Raw genomic sequence first — 23264 nt, 5'->3', positions numbered from 1 at the left:
CGGCATGAATGGCCTGCTATAGTTCAAGCCCAACTTAATTCGATCTTAGTCTTTGTGAAACACCCCCAGGACTCTTTAATTTATATGACACATGTACATACAAGAAACCTAGTGATGTCAAGAAAAAACAATATGGTGGGTGGAGAGAGAACAGCAAAATTAGCACTCAAAATATGGGGTAACAGTAATGTTACTCTAAGAGCTACACAGCTATTCCTGCAGGACATTACAGGATCCCTCTTCTAATTGTATGCAGGGTAGGAGGGGCCACTTTGGAATGTGACATACCACTGGCACTGGATCATCTATTGCATCCTTGTTGTATGGATTCTAAAGAGGGGCAGAGGTAGAGCAGCAGTCTTGTAACCGTCAGGTCATGGGTCCACAACATAGTCAATATGTTTACTGAAGTGCACTGAAGTATACAGGCATTCATAGTCACTAACCAAATCTGTGGGATAGGACTTGAAGCTATATGTTGGACTATGTCCACTGGTTTGTTTCTCTGTTAGTCCCTACCGGTACTTGCTTTCTTACCAGTCAGGTACGATAAATCATCAATCTACCTAAATCAAAATTCCAATTGAGATGATAAACTCATGTCATTTTTGGCCATGTCACATATTTCAGTGGACCGTTTTCACTAGGAAAATATATTTTGCTGATGAGTAGCTGATGAAGTCCCTGGGAAGCCTGAGGAGCACCCACCCTAGACTAGAGGGCCCCTGGATAAGACACCCCTGGACTGGTAAAAGGAGGGGTGTGAAGAGAGGAAGCTGACCCACTTAAAACCAGCCAGATTTGACGGCTACCGATGGTGTGATAAAGGTTGGCCGAGTTGGGATACCCCCGACCTCGCCTTGCCACCTTTCTTTCTTGTCTGGTTCTAACCCCATGAAGGTCAATGATACACCCACGCTCACTGTATGGCTTTAGTCATGATGCTGTTCAGTTGCAAATTTATTGTACTGAATGTCCCCAATAGGGTTTAACTACCTGTATCATCAAATCACAAATTGTGTGTGTTTTTTCTGTAAAGAATACATTGTATGAAGATGATGATTTATGGAATAAATGCATAATTGTATGTCCATACTTCAGGTTAGATTTCCCTCCAAATGCAGCCTACAGATCAAGGCATATGAGTTTGTTAAAGTGCATTTTGATCCTTGAGATGAGAGTTTGTAAATCTTAGAAACTTTGCAGAGAAAGGGCAGATGCATCCTCCGAATCAAATAAAGACAACAACAAAAAATGGAAAAGAGGTAACGGTATTGAGAAAGGCTAGGAGAAGAGGAGGCAATGGGGAAAAAAAGACAACAAGATAATGGCCTTTTTCTCTTTCATGCAACGATAACTTGTTGCCAATCCCTGACATGACTAAAGAAGCCCTTCAAAGGCTGGATTAACAAGATGACATTTTATACATGTATAACATTACACAGTACAATTTTAAGAGAATTTAAGATACATAGTTCAAAGGATTTAGATATAATTTAATAGCTTTAGCTATGGCAACCATGCATAGCGCTCATTGCATTCAAGGAATAGATCCTACCAGGTTCTCACTACCTATACCTGGGTCAAGTGTGGCAAATGTGGATTAATGTCTTGTCAAAGTGCTGCGGTAAGGATTTGACCTCAAACCTTTTGGTTCACAGTCCAGAGACTTATTCACTAGATCACAACGTCTCTACAAACATGTATTTCATGGCCTCAGATCATTCATGCCCATCCAAGAAAATAATAATTGAACAATGATACTATATTTATAGATAATAAGAGGATAATCCCATTCCTTACTTACCAAAACCAACAGTGATCAAAATGGCAATGGCCTTCCCCTTGGTGTGAATAACCATGCTTTATGTGCCAATAAACCTCTTCAGTCAAGCATGGACCCTTTGTGGTATGGTCCATGATTCATGGGTAGTGGGGTATGAAGTCTATGACTGGATGCCCCTTTTTTTCCTACAGGTGTCATTCACAAGGTCAAGCAATGAGTATCTCTAAATTAAAGTCTTACCGGTTATTACAATTTAGTAGCTTGGAGTAGAACCTTCGTAATAATTAACAGGATATAGATGTTCAACTCCAATGAAGACTATTAAATTTGTAACAAAATGAAATTTGGGGATTCAAATGAATAAGCACAATACAATATCTAAGTCAAAATGGATCCAACAGGTTCTACTGAACTAATTACCCTCACCATATGACAACTACATGTACAACTACTGTATGCAAGTGTGACTTTTGATCGAAGCCTCCCCAGGACCATGCTATACTGTGCTTGGTCTGCATGGTCTGGTCTTGTCTTGTGAGTGATCCAAATGTATTATAACTTGACATTAATAGCAAACACAACTCTTAAAGGCCGTCTGTACTTGTTTGGCTAGGAGGTATTAGACCACCCAGGATGGTCACTGACAGGTGGCTATCTCATCAACTCAGCTCTCAATTGACATATAGAATAAGAGGATCATGGGGGACCATGCATGCAATGGTCACTGATTAGGCATTGTTTTGTATAGAGGGAGCAAGTAGCTATAAATGTACATGTACAAGTAGTACAGTGGGGCTTAACAAGTTGGCGATCGTAACTTCACGATCCATCGACAGACTTGCAATTGATGATGATCAAAAGCAATAAGACTGGCCCTTAACCTGCTAACTACCGTACTGAATTCTCTCATTCACATAGGATTAATGCAGGGACCATCTGGTTCCAAAAGGCAATGGCTCTTCCAATGACCAATCATCCCTTGAAACTATTTGATACAAAGACACCAATTAAGGATCAAGCATCAGGGGATACCAACTCATCAGTATGCACATTCTGTATGACGGCCCGAATGCCCAAGGACTGTCTTCGCCAAACTAAACATGTGCTATTCTGCAAGAGTGACAGTTCTGTCACCTCGTGTCGTCGGAGCAACCTCTTTAATCTTGCCGGGAGACAACATGAAGGATGAATCATAGTGTATGCTGACAAGCAGGTTGCGTCCTAATAAAGAAAAGGAATACCCCATACATCTGCTAGATGATTCATAATTGAGCAACAGACCATGGCGTGTGAACTTCCCTTCTAATCAATTCCGCTTTTTTTTTTCCTTCATTATTCCTGGCTTTTCACCTTGAAGAACAGAAAGAGAGAAGTGATGTAAAGTTTCCACAGTATGTGAAGTAGAGTGGAAATATTGGATTCAGTTCATTTAATTACCAGTGAAATGCTCAGGGTCAATGTCTGTTACAAGTAATACATTATCAATTCTATTGCTAATATTTAGTGTACAGTGAGCTTGAAACTGGAGCATGGATCGACCCCTACAACATGTATGTAGACCTACTTGTACATGACAACTTTTTGTGGAATAGGGCAGATTCTTTTCAAACACCATTGAAACTATCTTAATGTGGAAATATGACTAAAAAAGCTGCTCTATACTCCAGTCACACTGACGAGACAGACATGTACCAAACTAAACAAGACAGAACATGAAATTACCTGAAGGGCCAAGTTTGCTTTAGCAGTGCGACTCGGTTTGAGTGCTGCATCCCTACAATTAATTAGAATTAGTCACCTCTTAAAAAATAAGACGGTATAGTACCAGTGTAATCCTGGAATTAGATGCTATCGCTGTGTATGGGCATACATTTTAATCCGTGCTATGGGGTTTTCCCCCTTCACAATGCATGAAAGAGCATTCAGATTCGAACCATACTTTCCAAGGTGAGTGTTGGACCTCTGTCAACCATCATTCAGTCTCTTGATTTGATCAAAGGACCAAAGAGTATTAGACCAAAAACAAGATTGCTTAACAAAATCAGAGATCAAGATAATCCCTCTCTAAAGTGTAGTTGTGCTGCTGCAGATACATGTATATGTTGACTATTGATGCCCAAAATTGCCAGTCATGACAGGAAAGCCAACGCACCAAATCTTCTATTCCACAGTGTGCAGGACCATTTCTGTGACTAGATGATCTACATTTGGGTGGGGCAGGCCCCTCCTCATTCATAATGTGCACAACAATCCTTTTGAGGCAAAGGATGGCATGGAGGTTGCAATTTTTCCCCTAACAGACCTCTAATGTCAATGCTTCAAGTGATCTATGTGATGAAGTTAGTGCAATTGAGATTAGAATATACTTTTTTTGGTGGACAGTTGCTGAATTCGATTTTGATTTATCATTATTGATTTACCAATAGAAGCCATTGGACTGTCCAGGCCACTTTGGCCAGAAAGAAGTGGTCATAAAGAAGTGACCAAAGGCCCAAACAAATGTATATGATTGCACAACAGGAATACGTTGAGTCACAAGTTTGGGTGAGACGCATTGAGGCCTTTAAGAAGGGAATTTTGGCAAAATGTTGCATACCAGCTTGGTTGTGTGGTAGCTAGGTTGTTGAGGAATTATTTCAGAAAAGTTTTAAATTTTCAGAGTGCAACAACATGGCCTCAGAACACTTCTAGAGTAGGCTAGACGTGACCACTGGACTCCATAGAGTACCGAAGTGCTATAACGTCATATTCCAGGTTATTGGTTCCAAACAATAGAGCCTGTGCGTGAGGTTCACCATGAAATCATTCAAGCAACAGGCTGGAGCAGGGCAAATTCAGTGTTTGGCGCTGGTGTTATCACCATGCCACTGCTTAGTACAAAATGGTTAGGAACCAGTAACCTTGGAAATTTGGCCAGTATTGTCACATCTCCATAATCTATAGGAACTAGGCAATGGTACATTATACATAGCAAACTCAACACCTGATACATTGTAGATGAGGAATTACTCCCTACTGATAATCATCTACGTAAGGCCTTCTCAACTAGTTTATTAGAAGTGCCAAAACGAAAATGTTTTGAGGTTGAAGTACCAACCTGTATGTTTGGTGACTGTGTTGCGAGGGAGCGTAGAGGCCGAGCCGACAATGGGTGAAGTCCAGGGGGCAAAGCCCCCTGAAGCAGGTGGATTTTAGGGCTTTTTAAAGGCCCAGATGAGGTATTTTTAACACCTTTTTATTCCAAAATATATAAATCATCATTTCATATTGATGTGAAATAATAAGTACAGTTTCTGGGTACGATCTACACTGGAAGTAAATTTATATGTAGTTATTTTGGTGCAATAAACACAGAAAATGTCAAAATTAAGTGAAAATCAAACACAAAATGGCTTGCTCACACTTTAGGCTCAACTTCGACTGCAACTTTTTGATTTTGCTGAGTTTTTAAAGTTTAAAATATAGTTTTTTAATTTTTTCTTTCTTTCTTTTTTAAAATTTATTCATTTATTTTTTATTAAATTTTTGGAACAGCCGCGCCCCACTCCGACTGACCCCAAGCGCCACAAGTGCCAGTTGAGAAGGCCTGATCTACATTGTACATGTACATCACCTGGATAAGTGTTGCAAATGTAAATTCATGTCTTTCAAGGCGTTTGATACTGTAGGTGAAATATTCTACCAATGAATTTTCAAACAGCCATTGCACCTCACTCCGAACCCTTGGATATGGGTCTCCGCCTTCTTTTTATTGTAAGTGACTGTTATGAAATGCTAGATGATTCTGCCAATTATTTTCCTATCATAACTCATTTACAACTATTCTAAGGTTGTAAAGGTATTGTATCAGTAATCTTCCATGTGTATTAACCTGTAACCATGCGTATCATGTTTCACTACCAACAGGTACATGGAATAATAGCTATGTTCATATGGGCCCATTGAACTTTCAGTTTGCGGAATCTCAAAGTTATAAATACAATCCGCTAAGCGCGACGTGGGTGCATGGCCCCCAAAAAATAAGAATTCAAAGTTGAACTATGTGCTAGAGAAAGCATTCATTTCAACTACAAGCTACAAGCTAGGGTAACCTGGAAGTTAATTGCATCTCCACAGCACATGCATTCATTTTGAGCGAAGAACTCCACTGCACGTACATGTAGTTATCGTGCTGTCATGATTTGTAGCTCGGAGTTAACTTTAAGTATTGTAACCACGAATGCATCCGCACAGTCGCTACCTACCATAACTTCAACAAACTTATTCTAAAGTTAACAAACTGTTGTATGAACCTCACTGATATTCTCACAGTAGTAAAGATACATGTCGAGGGGTCAGTGACACAAAGACGTCACTCCATTTTTGCCATTTTGAGAAAAAGTGATTTGTGTGTTACTGAGCACTTGGGCCTTCAAGAGTTAAGTCCATGTTTCACTTCATTGAGGTGTTGGGTGGAGTTAGGTCTTTGTGTTTCCTGGAAAGCCCACATTTTTCTGAACATTTTGATATCAAATACTCATTTTGGCAAAATATGGAGTTACATCTTTGTGTCACTGAACCCTTGATGTATGCTTTCAGCCTGACAGCATCAGTGGCCCAACCAAGACCATGCATGACATGCATTGAATAAATTCAAAGAATCAAATCAGCCCACCATTAAAGGGGAACAAGCCTTGTATATTTGCTACCAAGATGATGAACATGAGATGAGGACCTTGGTTTGCTGTCCTCACAGTCAACCTTACCATGTATTCAACGCTAACCTGCTTTCTTATAGTAATGATCACCACCAAGGTCAAAGTCAGAGCTCTGTCACTTTCAGTCTCAGCATCATTTTTCAACTCCCTCTCCGATTGGAAACAAATTTAATCACAAGATCAAAGATTGTTTTCTCCATCGGGGTATTGCAATGAAATGGAGATTGAGAGAAAGTGTCGAACCGGATTTGCAGATGGGTTTGCCAACAGAAAACAAAAAATCCAAATAAGCAAGGAACAACGAAACATAACAAACAAGACCTCTGGATATTACAATTGGCTTACAAATTGTCAAAAGGAAATGTTAAATGTTATTAATCTAAAAATACAAATACCACCCCGCCCCCTTCCCCCGCAGCTCTCATGTATGCTTGTATGATCTTGAAACTTGAAACTCACGACAATCAGAATCCAAGTTATAATATATTATTCAGTAGTGAAAGAATTACTGTTTTTGTTTATACATGTATATGTAAGAGTCACAAATGTTGGTCTCACTGTTACATATCCATGTAGTGTTTTCATAACAAACATCTCACTCTTTCTCCCTGAATAAGACATTGTGTAAAGATACAGTACATCGGAACTGAGTCTTTATTGAAGTAGGCCAGCATGGTTTGCCAAAGTTCCAGAAACTATGTTTCAAATGATATGTAATGATGGTAGAACAGCAAATTTCCCCTGAAATTTTGCAGTACCGGTATGTGTCCTTTATTACGGTTGGTATTCTTTTAAACTTCCAAAGAACAATCACATGACAACTAGTGCATAAACTAAAATACACAACTTTGTGGTCACAGTAGAATCTTCCAGTAAATGTATAACCTCTGCAAAAGATTAAAATTGTGAGAGCTTACAAACAGAAACGCGCTCTCGAGACTCTATAATTCCATAGGTGTTTGGAAATATTCTGAGGCTTGAAATCGCAGTGATATTAAGATCTATCTACCGGTTCTACCACTGCGTTGGTCCACTGATTACAGGGTTGACGAAAACAAGAATATTATATAAACATTCATTCATCATGAGATAACTATGTGTCAAAGTTTCTCATCATTGTATACTACTGAACCATGCAAGCAATCCAAGTTTTCTTTGAAAGAAAAAAAACAAAAGTACATGTATAAGACATACATGTATGAAGTGAAGATGAAAAATATATACCGACGGTACATGAAAAGAATGAGGATAAAACACAATGAAGTTCTCTATAATCAAATCTATTAAATCAATAATGGTTTATTATTACAATACAACACATGTTTTGCACATACATGTATGTTCACATGAATAGCTGGATCATTTTTAAACGTTAAAAGAACATGCTTTTTTGGTAAACATGTTCTTATCTATTCTTTTCATATACATATTTGTCATATTTAATCCATAGATAAAGGTCTAAATGACATTCTCAGGTAGGAGTTTATTTGGTTAAAATAATATTATATTGCACAGAGATCTGCTTGAGAATAAATTGTATTTGCACTAGTTAATATTAAGATTGTCATAAAAGTGTAAACAGTGTACATAAATATATGCAACTTGCTTGAATCGTATATTTAAAACAGAAGCGCACACATACTACAGAACAAAATAAACAAAAACAAAGCAAGCAATTATGACATTTCATACCTTTTAATATTCAAGAAGGAATTTACTCCAACACAACATGCAATCCAATCCAACACTCAATTTGATCAAGAGTATATATTTCAAATCATTATCTTGTCTTTTGTGAACTAGAACATTAACTCTAGATGCAAAAGTAGAGTTAACACCTTTCTGGCTCAGGAGACAATCCAAATGTATAAACAGAAAATTAAAACAAATCAAAATATACAAAGATGGATACATACCTTTATCCTTTGGCACTGAAATAAACCTGTTGATAACAGACTCCTTCTCTATGATATAATCTGGTCAATTAAACAGTCAAGGAGTATATCGAAATTGCTGTGATAAATTCATATGTATGCATAATATCAGTGTATATACATTGAAAAAACAAATTAATCAAAGTACATGTACATTTACATGTACTGTAGTCACTTTCATCTTCATAGTCCTTATTAAATTTGTCCAACAGCCCTACACTACAGCCTAAAAGGTCTTATGTCCTATTGGTATTCATACATGTAGGTATTACAGCAACAACCTCCTATAACCCCTAGCTAAACTAACCCCAACAAACCATTACATGACACAAGACCCATGAGAATTAAAAACCATGATCAACTTATCGGTCTTCTGACTCATTCCCTAAATTCAATTGTCAGATTAAAGATAAAGTTGAGTTCTGGCCATGCCATTGCATCGTGCAGACTCATACTTCTCCCTTGATTAAGGAACACCAGTGGTTACCTCTACACTACAGTTTTGCATTCTGCTTTAGGTCTGCTAGTATGTTTTCAAAGTTCTAAATCTATGGCAACGAAATATCTTAATGACACCCTAAAAATACAAACACCAGCTCATAATCTTTGATCCAGAATGTAAACTTATTATTCCCAAATCCAGACTCTCATCCACCAAATAGCGTTTTATACAGTGGCTGCTTTGAAAACATGGAACAATTAATATCCCACCTTCAATTATAGAATTAGACTGTCTCGCCTCTTTCAAAAGATCTCTTAAAACTTACTTCTTCCCTCAGTAACTTAATGCAATTTACCTATGTTTATAAGTCTACCAGTATGTATAGCCCTCATGTCTGTCAGACTTGACACTCCTGGCACTCCCGATTATTACCCTGGCTTTAGCACGGCTGCCAATACGGCGCTCTAGCATTTCAAGGAATTAATTCCTGCCAGATACACATTTACATCACCTGGGTTGAGAGTGGCAAATGGAGATCAATGTTTTGCCAAAGGACATTACTGCTGCGGCGGGAATCGAACCGCGGACCTTGTGATCCACAGTCCGGTGACATATCCACTCGACCATGACACCTCTGTCATGTTTCTCCTTCATGCTCTATAATTTTGTAAGTGATATTACACTCTTTGTTTTTAGAGCTCCTTAATGATCAATAATATTATCATGATTATTATTAAAGAAACTGTCTAAAAGAAATAGGAAAAAGGTTTATCATGTAGCACATAAGTATTGGTGAATATATACTGTGAGGTTTTTTAATCATCAAAATGATAAGAAATTGGTCCACTCTTAAACATTTACATGCACTGTTGTGACTGTACACATAGCTTTGTATACAGGACTACAAGAACGTGAAAATGTGGTCCACAACCTTTAGCTGCTACTTGTATTCAGAACATGAGAGCATTTGAAGAGCCATCCTTTTCATTGGATCCTTCTTTCTATAATGCCTACTTGTTCACTTTTTACAAATTATGAAAATCACTTCATACACTGTAACTATGAAAAAAGGTCAGTGGAACTTAGTGTAGACATCATGAAAAAAATCACACTAAGATGCTGCCAGATGATCCAGACATTTTTCAAAGTAATGATCATCTAATTAATGATTTTACCTCTGTATCAGAATGGTGATCAGTTCTTGGGAATAATTTAATCAGAATAGTGGCTATTATTTCTTCTTAAGAACCAAATCAGGAGGCGGCCTCCAATAAATACTTCAGATGTTGAGATCCTGATCACAAATAGAATTATGACTATGCAAAATTAATGAGTTCAAATACAAACTAATGAAGTCATGAACTTCTTTAACAAGTTTTCAATGGATCAGAAGGTTGCAGCAACCATTCTTGTAATGATTTTGCCAGTCTGTCAGTGTCACAAGTGTAAATAATTAAACAGAAGATTGTGCTTTAACAAGTCATATAATCATTATCACTAAACATTCCTGACAAGCTTTAACTTATTTCTCAGCTTACCCACTCTGTACTTCCTAATCATGTACACTTTCAAACCACACTGATCATTCTCAGAAGAACTATAAAGATGGGCCCTCCTAGAATATTTTAAAAACACTTGGCAAGAGATGCAATATATACTGATACTGTGTAGGTGAAGCTACAGTACAGTGTACATGTACTACTATGGACATGGATCATTGATTGTATCTTGTCTCATTGTTTCGAACAACACTTTTACAAATATATGGATAACAAATTCTCTCTTGATTAGTGATATCAAATAACATCTATTCAAATGAACCTCTTCAAGAGTTCCATGTCTAATATATATTCATTTGCGCCCTTAAAATGTTTCTTATCAAGATTTTCTCTCACTGTTGAATGTATGGATATTTCCTCCCATCATATGTTGTTTACTTTTCGTTACCAACTGTCAGACATCCCAGCATGTGAAGTAAAACTGTCACAATTCCAAAATCTATTTAATTTTAATATGAAACATTCACAGCTACATGTTACGTTAAGATTAGCACATGGGAATCTACTGCTCGAGACTCCTTTTCATACCAAAACACATAAAGATCATCTGATGATTATCTTCTAAATTTGGCTATTAAATTGGCTACTCATCACCTATGGTCTAAAGTAATCTTGACTTAGTCTTGAAATTATGCCAATTTGCAAGAAAACAGTCTTAAAAATCTTCACCACAATGACAAGGTGGTTTCTTTTTTATAAAGACATCGAAACAAACATGCTTGTTAGGCATTGAGTAGACATGTCCGATAAACACTTTCTAATTACATTTCAAGGAAACTGCTTAAATCTCTCTTATGATTTACCCAGTAAAAAAGAAAGAGCTATAGCACAAGGTAAACTGGATAATTAGAGCATTAAACCAAGAATATTCATGATTGGATTAACGATCTCTGTGAAATCTAATGTGATCAATGGTTCCCTGAATCTGCTTGCATTGTATGTGAAAAGGTTGATTGAGTCATACTTGGGGGATGACACCACTTGACCAGTTACTCAGAAAAAGTGCTCTAAAAGTTGGCAGGTTTTACCGGAAGTATTGAATTCCCCAATTAGTACCGGAAAGCCAGGTAGACATTAATCTCCTGTTTGGACAATCATAATGAAGATGGTCAAGTAACAAGGATAAACATCATGTCAATGTCATCTAAAAATGGACATGAACCACTTAATGTATGGTCACACGTCAATATGTGGTGCACTTTTCACATGCTCAAACAAAGCCCTACTAAATATTTGAGAGGCGACTTCTGTTATAGATAAAACATCACTTCAGCCAAGAAAATGCAGCATCCTTTAATTATCTGATCACACTTTGTAGGTAGTGTGGGCTTCAAGCGTGGGACTGTGGGCTAGACTGTGGGGGTAGACCACACTATCTCCCACACATCTCCCCAAAGTGATATGCTCAAATGGTACTCAAGAGTCAAGCTCCTTGGAAAACCATTCACACTCCTTTAGACATATATGCAGCACCCCCCCCCCTACCCCCTCTCCTCCACCTCTACCCCTTAACAAATATTGCTGTGGGTTTGTTTTGTTCCAATGTTAAAAAAAATAAGGGGAAATGGCTCTTCATTAATGTGAAAAAGTTCCTGTCTTCATGACATTGTACTTTTTAGACCTTTTAGACCTTTTAGACAGTTTATTGCATGCCTAAACAAGGTTTTACAGTGAGAACAGACTTGACTTCATACTGAAAGTAAAGTCTGGTTGATCTTCCATCTTCTATGGCTTGGAGTCAGAGATCATCCAAGATTTCATTGAGGTGACTCAGGTTTCCATGGAAAAAACCTTGTTATCTAATTGATTGGAAGCTACACTGCCAAGCCATAACCTTGCTATGGGATATACTGTACAGTGTACATGTACACTTCACGTTGATACCAGTCAATGCTGAGCCAAAGTATGATGAAAGGCGAATCTTTTAAAATCTGGGCACTGTTTCACAACTACAGTTTTCACTTCATTTTGTTTAAATTGCTCACAGCCAATCAAATACAGTGACTTCAATAAATTTAAAACTTTTGTAACTTGTTTTGATAACAAGTCTTCTAAAATAGGGTCCTGAACTTGATTTCTTAAAAGAACAGGCCCCATTCAAAAAAAGATTAGCATTATTCCAGACTAAATCTTGGACATGGTATTACAGAAAATGTTATATTGTTCATACCGGTAATTCTTTTTTTTAATAAGAACATTTTTTTAAACAGCTACCCGGTACATGTATGTGGAACTTTAAAGATTTGGGTACATGTACATGTGTAACAATCCAGCAGAACAAATTAAATGTATAAAGTGTATGAAATTGCAGACTTGCTCAATAAAGTGATTGTCAAACCAGAAGTGTTTTCGGAAGCTGTTTCAATTCCTTGAATACAAAAATACTAAAATCCCCTGAGGGGCCCCATCTCAGACTGTGCTAGTCCATTCCACTAGCCAAGTCTTCATTATCTTACCTGTACAATGTATAGCAACCACAGGTCATTAGTGGGAACAGTCAAGTGCCTCTTGACATTTCAAGAAAAATAGAGCCTCCTTTTATCATTCAAGGCACTTCATTCTAGCTCTACATCTTTGAATGCTTGCTTTATACTCTCATGACTTATGATCGGTTAAAGGCATCATTTAACAATGTTAAATCTGAGATGCATGGCCCTACATGTTATAAGTGTCTGTGATATGGTGTAATATTGAAGCCCTAAAAAATTGCGCTTCAAATTGATCAAGAAGTGCCTCAAAAAAGTACAAAATCTTTGAGTTTTCGGTTTTACCAAACTTGTTTTGCCCAATAGACTGTAGTGTTATGAAAACCATAAGGAAAACGCAAAATTTGGTTTCGATTTTTCGATCATAAATATCTTGATAAACAGACAGGCGATCGGCTTGTAAAACTAAAAGTCATGGGGTCCCTGACTGACCAAAAGGTTTATAATTATGATTGCAGCATGAGCTTAATCCAGGATTTTGTTTCAGAATCTGAGACAAAGTTACCGGATCCCTTTAACACCATGTCAGGAATCGTCCCCACCACCAATCACCACATCCTTTTCCTTTTGTCCTCTGCCCCTTTGAAACTTATCAAATTTTTCTTTCAAACTGGACAGTCGTAAATTGTTCACATTTAGGACCAAATCATTATCCAGAAAAAGAGAGGTACATAAATCTACTCTGACGAATACAATGAACCAAAATAAATCAAGTCAAATCACATTCTCACAGGTACCAGTACATGTACACTGTATACTATGTCCCATTTACTAATTTATTTGTTAGTGTTGATTTTGTTGTTGTTGTTTCTTTTTATTGTCTTCATTAAAAGTCATTCCCGTGTATTGGAGTATGAGAGCTTTGCACGAAGTCACATCATGGAGTTAGGACCAAATCATCATCCAGAAAAATTCAACGTAAATGACTCTACTGACAAATACAATGAACCAAATAAATCACATTCTTACAGGTTCAAATACGTGTATACTGTAGTCCCATATACCAGTTACTTTGTTGTTTCTTCTTTTTATTGTCTTCATTAAAAGCCATTCCCATGTATTGGAGTACAGTGTATGAGAGCTTTGCACAAAGTCACATTAAACAGGATGTGTTTGTTTTATGGCTTGCAAAAGACAGGTATGCACTTCTCCTATCCTAAAAGTTTACCATTGCTGAGGCAAACAACACTTAATTACAAGCTAAAGTTATCTTCTGGACTGCATATAAAACAAGTAATCAAGGAACAATTCAATGGAAATCAAGCATCATCAAATGTAATCCCAAATTGGTGCAAATTTTGCTCATTGTTTCTTATCTTTGAGAGATTTAGACAACTTTTTTTTCATTTAATACTTTTCAGCTAAATGTGCTAAAAGGAATCACAAATGATTTCATACGTACTTCATCATTTACAGACAAAAATCAATTTATCCAGCTTTCAAACCATCATTCTCTCACTTAAGTCTACATCATGCAAGCACAACAGTATCTTAAAAAGAGTAAGTCCAAGGTATACTATTGCTTTTTTAGTGCAATCTATGTTGCCAACAATAATGACAATGCAGAACATCAACCATGTAAGTATCAATTCCTTAATGGTGTTTGGTCTGATACAAGAACCAGTAAAGCCAAGTTAATAAAATCATCAGATAAACTGTTCACATAACATCTTTCATACAAGGTGACAAATATGCCTTGGACTGGCCGAACTAAAGTGTATGCAGAATTATGCAGAATTATGCAGAATTAAAATACATCTAAAGGATACAAGTTCTTTCATCATCATTTGCATGTTCCAATTTATCTGCCTCTTTTCCAAAGAGAACCTGTAATGAAGAAAAAATGTTGGGAATATTCATCCTAAATGGCCCACTGGTGAAAGGAGCTGAAATACATACTACATCTAACATACTGTTCATGTTCAAAATTGTATACACAGTGGCCCAAATTCACAAAGGAGGTTTGTCGACAAACCTAGGTTTGTGTGCGTCATATGACGCGTTTCAATGCATTTCAGACCAAGGTTCAGACAAACCTTGGTCTAAAACATAAACCTATATTTGTCTACTACAACCTTTGTGAATTCAGGCCATGAAGTTCAACAATGCAATCTGAATTTTGATTTTGATATTACAATATATTGAGATCCATAACTACCACCTTTAAATGAAGTAAACTCCTCATACACAGTGCTTAAAGATAGCATCAGATAGGCCTACTTTATTCAGAACCTATTACCCATTTTTAATCTACATGTAGTCTAATACTTGCCCAATAAAGTATGATACATGATTACTTTGCCACTCTCAGAATTTCAAAGAGATAAAATGAAGAGAGTTAGATGCAAGCTACACATTTATGGCTGCAAAATGAGCTTACAAAAAAATAATAATCACTTGATAAATACACCTTATGGATCTTGTACTACTTCATTATTTTATATCTTTACATTCTATTCTGCAAACACTGATCAATAAACACTACTTCTGGGTGTCCTTACCTTCCAAACATTAGATTTGATAAAGAGCAAGATGTTGAGCAGTTTGGTTTCCCTTTTCAATCCTCTCTCTCGGATGAAAAGCAAGTCCAGAATTCGAACTCCTACGTGCTGCCCCAAATCAGACAGCCTGTTATTTTGAGGAGAATAGGATCAAATCATGAAGGCATATTCATGTACAGATGTGTATTCTTTTAAGAGCATCATATATTTATGTGTGGGTTTTATGTTGGTGTGGTTTGTGTGTAAGGATTATGTTTCTGTTTTTTTTTAGCTAGCTCCAACTTTTATAGTTTAAATGTACATGCCTTTGTATGTTTGTATTTGTGTGTGTTTGTGTGTGGGGGTTTTGTTTATGTTTTTGTTGAGCTAGCTCCAACTTATATCATTTACATGTACATGTAGTTTGCACGGTATTGATAAAAGGATAAGGAGTGTTGCACCTTTGAAAATTAACAAGTGTGTTAATCCTAAGAGTACTTCAAGTCCATAATGGAAGTTCCTTAGTCATCTGGACTCTTTATCAATCGATGAGGTGTTTTTTTTTTTGCCCTTGGATTTGATAGAAAATATACATCGAGAAGCACTACATGGAAATAAGATTATACATTCACCATTGCTTCTTTCAACAGATTCATCAAAACTCATACAAATTCGGATATTTTCTGTTCAAAATGAATCAAAACATGGATAGCCAACCTGTTTGGAAAACAATGTATGGGTTAACATCTTATTGCTCAATAACATTTCAATCTGAGGATGCATACATGTATGGGCAAGTTTTTTATAAGTCCTGCTGCCAAACCACACTTCCCTATTTTAAGATTGTAGATTTTGATCATGATTTACAATGCAATTAACAAACATGCTCCATACAAACTTATGCTGTCTTTGATAATGTACTGTATGTACATTTTTTCCATTTGCCCCCTTGCTATGGTCTTTAGGCAGTAGGCTACTGCATGTAAATTGTATGATAGCATAATAGATGGTTACTCACTTGCTCTGTAGTTCTGGCACCGACGAAACTCTGTTCTGACAGTATTGAACCATTTCAGAGAATAGCAAGGCAAAGGTGCTAATGTTAATCTGTGGGAAAGATTGAAACAAGCAAAACATGGACTAACTGTCACATAAGCCTTGTGCAACACCAGTGAACCAATAAAGTCTACTACTACTACTACTACTACTACATGTACATGTACTAACTACTATTACCACAGCAAATTTTGAAATATGAACTATATAATATAAAATATAATAATAATAAATACTTATAAAGCGCACTTATCTATTACTCAAAGCGATACACAAAACAAAATACACAAATCTCTCTCCAGAATTTTAATAACATAATATCACTGATAACTCTGAGAAAATTAAACCATTTGAAGTAGCCTAGAGTATTGGAGGTATGGCTCCACCGCTTCACACCAACTTTCTTTTAAGAAGGTCTGGATCGAACCAAATTCAACATGTCCACTTTTCACTCTTGAATTACAATTAACGCAAAATAACATCAAATCAACACTGTAGGGGTATGAATAATTTAGTTGTTAACTATCAAACAGATGACTACAGGACCATGTGCACCTTGCTGGTTAGCAAGAACACAAATCAGTGATCAATGTGGGGAAGGGACCACTACACAGTACTATGCAGAGTTAATGAGTTGTAGCAAAAGAAAAATTTGAAACTTATACAAGGTGCACTCATGAGTAACCTACCGATACCCATAAATTAAAAAACAAAGTAGAAAAAATCCCATATTTTCCATTACAAAAAACTTGACATTTGCCTCAAAATATGATAACTAACGCAAAGTTTAGGTGCAGCCTGTGCGCAAACATAGACGATAGCCTATGAAAACCCTGAATAAAGGGTTACAAACAAAACCCATATAATTATGTACATGTACATAATCCCATCCATATGCACAGGACTACATAATGTGTGTGCATTCTATACAGATCCAATTACGGTATCATTTTAATATTTGGAGACATCACTTAAAGTGAGATCCAGCCTCAATAGAAAACTACTCTAAAAGCCAATCAGATAAGCAGACTCGTGAAGTTTGAACGAAATCAGACAAAAGATGACAAATCTATGATTTTTTAAAGGTTGTAATCTAATACGTATGAGCACTTCAAACTGGTTGAATTGACAGTGTCACTATCGTGAAGTGCTTGACAACTTTCCTATTTGTTCCAATACACAAAATGACAAGTTTTGAATAGGGCCCCAATGGAGAAGGCCCTTTGGATAAATACAGAAATTTATGATATATTTGTACACCAAATATGTGACACAACCTCTGCAATATTCTAGCGCCTCTGTATTTAGGTATGTGACTAAAAAAATAAAAATTGTGGGATTACATTGTATCTTATATCATTGGAAAGGGCTTGAAAAACCATTTAAAATGGTATACATGTATAAACCATAGCTCTAGGACAAATATTTAGCGAGTTATGATTTTTTTAAGATTAAAAATCTGATTTAATTATCGCCATTGTTTTACCATTGAGACCTCTCAAAATCTGTGACCGACCATGACCAATATAAAGGATGGTCTTATCAAAAATGTAAAAATTATTCATTTTTCTAGATAAAACCTTAAGGAAAGAACATGTGATAGGGGAAGAAAACCAATATTGTATTATTTGATGTACTATAGACCCTTCTATAATTAATTAGTAATTAGCAATTAGCAAATTAATTAGCTAATTAGTCGTTAATGAACTCACTGCCACAAAAAGACAGACGAATTTCCGTAATTTCCTGACAATCAATTTTGAGGAAGTAAAAAAACAATGATCGTATGTTCCGATTTGATTTATATTCATCAAGTAACGAGAAAAATGTATAAATAAACAAATTAAATTAGTTTTAGAACTATTAAAACTTATCTTCAGGGAAGATTACGATGGTAAAGATGACAATGAACTTTGACTTGAACAAAAATGCACTTTCACATGTCCGTTTCTGAAAATTCGAAGTCGAGGCGAAAGGAAATTTTTCCAATAACGTCATCAGACAAGCAAGCCAAATCTGGCGAGAAACCGCCGTTTCCACACGCAATCAAAGAGGAACCCTGCAGAGTAACTCGTATTGGGCGTGAGACCGCTGCCGGGTGCGCTGAAACCAAGCCAATGTGCGCGATAGTCACATACCTACTGTATTGAGTGATCTGTCTGGGAGATGCATGCACTTTGTGAAGTGGGTGGACTATTAATTGTATCACAGAGGGACGCTGTAGCACACAACACTGCGTTTTGTAAGCGTGGTGCTCATCACACGCACTGAATACGTAAATGTTTCTCAATTTTTGCAAATCCAACTAGGGACATTTTGAAGGAATAATTAATCACACACATTGTATTATAGTCTATCTAGAGTCTACTGTTCATTTTTACGACTTTGTTTTTCTTCTTCTTCTTCACCTCCTCCTGCTCCAACTTCTTCCTCTTCTTCTTCTTCTTGAACTTTTTCCTGTTCTTTGTCTTCTTCTTCTTGTTCTTTGTCTTCTTCATGCATGTCAACAGTCATGACAGTTTTAACAAACTCCCCGATTTGCAACTCTACTAAAATCACATCATGGGCATGGGCGCGGCGTGGCCAATGAATTAGAAAACAAGCTCTCTTGTCTTGACTTCTTGTCAAATTATTTTAGTCTTGATGAATGCAAACAGAATTAGCTGTGCTTGGGCTTGGCCTCTATCCACAGACTGAGAGTGAGATCGCCATGGAGGACAGATGCAAAGGACAGTCACAAGCATGACTCATTATAGTCGAATAGACATACCGACTGCCGAGGCCGAGGCCAGCGCCAGGGGAGAAAATAGACCTAGATTTAGTCTACGTGCAAGTTAATCCAATACAATACAGCACACACACATACATCCTGGTATGTGGGACTTGACATTGTAAACGCCACGCAAAATAACCTATATAATGCACTATAGAAAGTAAAATGTTACTAAATTAGATAATAATAAGGGTCTAAAACGAACCTCGCCTTTCCCTTTGCTCAAGGGCCGGTCTACTAAGCCTGTCTTCTGCAATTTTCGGTCAGCCATTCTGTCAGGTTACCAAAAGATTGACGATACTCAAACGATACCACGTCCTGGATATCGCGATATAAAAGACATTCACTTTTGAGGGATGTACAATTTTATTTATATTTTTATATGTTATGTAAATCAATGAAGCTGTATGTTTGTTTTTTTGTACTAAATGAATACAATAAAAATGCTACATAACTAAAAAAATCCTCAAGTTTTTAAGAAAACAACTACAACAACAATTAACAAGCAAACAACAACAAATAATAATTTCTTCTCTGAACACACGTTTTTAATGTAAAATTTATATGTCTTGCCATGAAAAATATTTCTTAAGCTTTCAATCAAATTGATGAACTTATATGGGCAAATGAATGGATGAGCACTAGTAGTAGGTAAATCAAATTACCACAAAATGGCTGAAAATCATTGTAAATGCAGGCAATAACGTCATCAAGCTGGATCAAGAGGGGAAAATATGGAACAAACACCAAGCGAGGATCGAGCCCAGGATCTCTCAAGAGCCTTCGACATAATAGTAGTAAGAACTAAGAAGTGAGGAGATAAAAGTCCACTTATAGTAAGCCTGAAACACCAGTGCTAGCTCTCTCTCTCTTTCTTGTCTCTACCTTTCTTTCCCTTTCTCTCTCTCTCTCTCTCTCTCTCTCTCTCTCTCTCTCTCTCTCTCTCTCTCTCTATCTCTCTCCCTCTCCCTGCTTATAATATAATATATTATGATTTTGTTTATCTGTCAATCATTCAAATCGTTTTTCTACATAATTTTTGTCTTATTTTTTAAAAATGAAGACGCATATTTCTGCCTTCACTGCTGACGGTTTCTGCACGTGTGTCTTCAATCAGTCGTGTCCCACTGATACAGGCGCGTATGCAAGATTTCTTCAAGGGGGGGGGGGGGGGGGGGTTAACAATTTCAAATCGGGCCGAAAATTTCGCAACGCCTCAGCCAGCCGCTGAATAAGTGGGGGAGGAGGGGGGGGGGGGTAAGAGGACATATTTTTTTATATTTTTTTTTGGTCCCGAAATTTGAAAATTTGACCGATCAACATTTTTGTGCCGTTTGGGGAAGGGGGTAAGGTCACCTTTTTTAGGTCACCGATAAGCATTAAAAAAAACGAGGGGGGGGGTTCCTCCCAAACACACAGTGCAAACACACACATTAAAAAAATGAGGGGGGTTAACCCCCCCCCCCCCCCTTCCCCCCTGCGTCCGCACCTGATAGCACGTATGTGACTAGCTTCTTTGAGAAGATTAATTTCACCGAGACATCAATGAAAAAAGCATGAAGTGTAATTTTTTTTCCCAAATATTTGTACATGACAACAAAAGAGTCTGTATTCGGATAGTTTTGTTTGACGTTTGCATACGTCATTTGGGTCAGAGACATTGTCATTGTATGGATTTGGATTAATTGGAAATGCGCTTCATTTTCTATCGGATATGACGAGACAATGCACAAAAGTCATAATGGATACAGAAGTAAGTACCTTATAAATGTAAAGGAGGATATACCTGACAAATTAAATGAAATACATAGAACGAGTCAGAACGATTGTTCAGCAGCCAGGCAACAATGACGTCATGAATCCTTTTCACCGAATCATTATAAATTAAAGTCGATTATTTGAGAGTGAAAAGTTTCAGCAATTTCTAGACAATTATTTGGGCTAAAGGATGAAATCTCCGCCCCAGGCAGAGAAGCTTCTGCGAGGAAAGAAGAAACTGAAAACTAGTAGAGAAGAGGGAACAAATAGGAGGGAGAGAATGAGAGAAACGTGGATACGAAAAGGAATATACCCGGGGCGGATTACCATCAACAAAGCATCAATTCATAAATAAAACATTGAGTGCAATGATATCAGTCAGGTTTCCTCTTTTTCCAAAAGAAATGAGAAACAAGCAAATCTTTATTTTAGCGTTATCAAAATGATATATCGAGCATTTGGCATTATTATACGAAAGTCTACTACTTGTTTGGAGGAGTCACAAGAATAATACGCATTATAATGGATATATAATTCAAAATACACTAATTAATTTACCCAAATGGATTTCGACAAAAGACGCGTTCTTGTTAATTGACATGAAGAAGAAAAGCCTTTCAAATTAATTCCTTTAATAGACTTCTGTTTACCATTGTTCCTTTTGAATTGAATGGTCTCTGAGAAACAAGGATGTAGTTTCATTTCGTTTATCAAAATTCATGGAATATAAGGGGAACCAAGTAAAATAAATATGACTAATAAATGATGATTGATTATAACAATCCCCTTCTATTTACAGGTAGTTGGTTTCAAAATCAAAGGCTTTATGTTGCGAAATGTTCTGCATAACGTCGCCAGGCAACCTTAGTTCTTTGCCCCCCAAAAGAAGAAATATTGCGTAACAGTCCTACACACATTTCTTTGTCGCTTGGGAAAATGTGTGGTTCTTTCTAATTTTAGATGAAGCGGATCCATACTTAACCACAACAAATAAAGTATGTTGTTAATTGAAGTGGGCTATTTGGAGACCGTGTAGAGTAAATGAGGAAACACATACCTTGTAACAAAGGAATTTATGTTGTATGATTTTGGTTACCCTGTCGCAGGAAGACAACTGAGATCTGAAGCAAATCTATGAATAAAACATCAAAATATAAAGATGTTCGAGGTACGAAATAAAAGTGTGAAAACTTGAAATGCAGCTTATTCAGCAATAATGATCCCCATGTGCCCCTAAATTACTGTCCCTCGTCTAACTGGTCCTATACGGTCATTAGTCCCTATAGGACCAATGGTCCTACGTTATAATAATCCTATACGTACCATAGAGGTCTTATGTCCCATAGGGAACTGGGCCCGATGTCCCATTGGTCCTACTACATAGGGGGAAAAGACGGAAAGAAGATAAGAGAGAGAAAGAGAGAGAGAGGGGGGAGAGGGGAGAAGGGGAGGGGGAGAGGGGAGAGAGGGGCCGATTTAAAGGGGGAGGTGGTGGGTCAGGATATGATCCCAAGGGCAGTTGTTCTGTAAGAAATGAAGAAGAGAATGAAGATGGAAATTTCGTGAAAAAGGTATCAATGTTTTGATTTGTATGATCAACCAAGCGGGCAAGGGGCCGTTTTCACCACTGGAATATAAGGGCATTAGTATTCTTCCTTTCACATGTCATTTATTTTATAATCTTGAACATTCAGTGTAAGTTTCGTTGGATTCTGTGAGAATTTATTTTCTATAATATTTTACCAGAACTCAAGTCTATCTTAAATGACCTATGCAGAGAGTCTAAAGGGAAAAAGGGGCGTATCTACATCATTTTGAATTGGGTGTAGCCGACCAAATTTTATATGGATCCAAATGGTCAAATTTGTTTTGTTTTTTAATAAGCAAGAATAAATAGGAAATAAATTCTGTCATATGCCGATAGCCCATATAATTATAATGAATATGATAAATTGAAAATTAACCAGCAGATATATTTCAATGGGGGCGTCACTCCCCCAAGCCCCCACCTCCTAGGCGCCAGTGAGAGGAAGCTGAATCTTAAGCTACTATGTAATCCTTGTTTACCTGATGACTTTGCAACAATTACAACAAGGAGGATAACGTCACGAAGCTGGCGTGTCAAATTCTCTGAAGAAAGATTCTCGCCCATCTTATTGTTAAAAGTAACTGCTTTGTTACATCCTAATAAGATCTGAAACCATTGCGAGTCACAACTTAGCCTTGCAAGCCGACACCAACAAAGATACTAAGCCTGATTTGTGAGGGCTCCTTGTTTGCAACATAAAGACAA

The 23264-nt window shown here is 37.0% G+C and overlaps 1 protein-coding gene across 1 annotated transcript in view; it reads right to left on the bottom strand.

Moving 5' to 3' along the window:
* Positions 1-19529, bottom strand: part of LOC100892925 (trafficking protein particle complex subunit 5) — a 43006-nt gene extending 23477 nt beyond the window's left edge. Inside the window, exons 1-5 of the mRNA XM_030988843.1 lie at positions 19419-19529; positions 16403-16491; positions 15406-15532; positions 14674-14731; positions 8400-8459 (exon numbers count right to left, since the gene is read on the bottom strand). Of these exons, the coding sequence (XP_030844703.1) occupies positions 8400-8459; positions 14674-14731; positions 15406-15532; positions 16403-16491; positions 19419-19484 (400 nt within the window). The 5' untranslated portion in view covers positions 19485-19529. The remainder of the gene's footprint in view (positions 1-8399; positions 8460-14673; positions 14732-15405; positions 15533-16402; positions 16492-19418) is intronic.
* Positions 19530-23264: the final 3735 nt, after the last annotated feature.

This window comes from Strongylocentrotus purpuratus, unplaced genomic scaffold (assembly GCF_000002235.5).
Source record: "Strongylocentrotus purpuratus isolate Spur 01 unplaced genomic scaffold, Spur_5.0 spur5_contig_840, whole genome shotgun sequence".
NCBI lineage: Eukaryota > Metazoa > Echinodermata > Echinoidea > Camarodonta > Strongylocentrotidae > Strongylocentrotus > Strongylocentrotus purpuratus.
The sequence above is the reverse complement of the archived record's forward strand: the minus strand, read 5'-3'. Positions and strand labels throughout refer to the sequence as shown.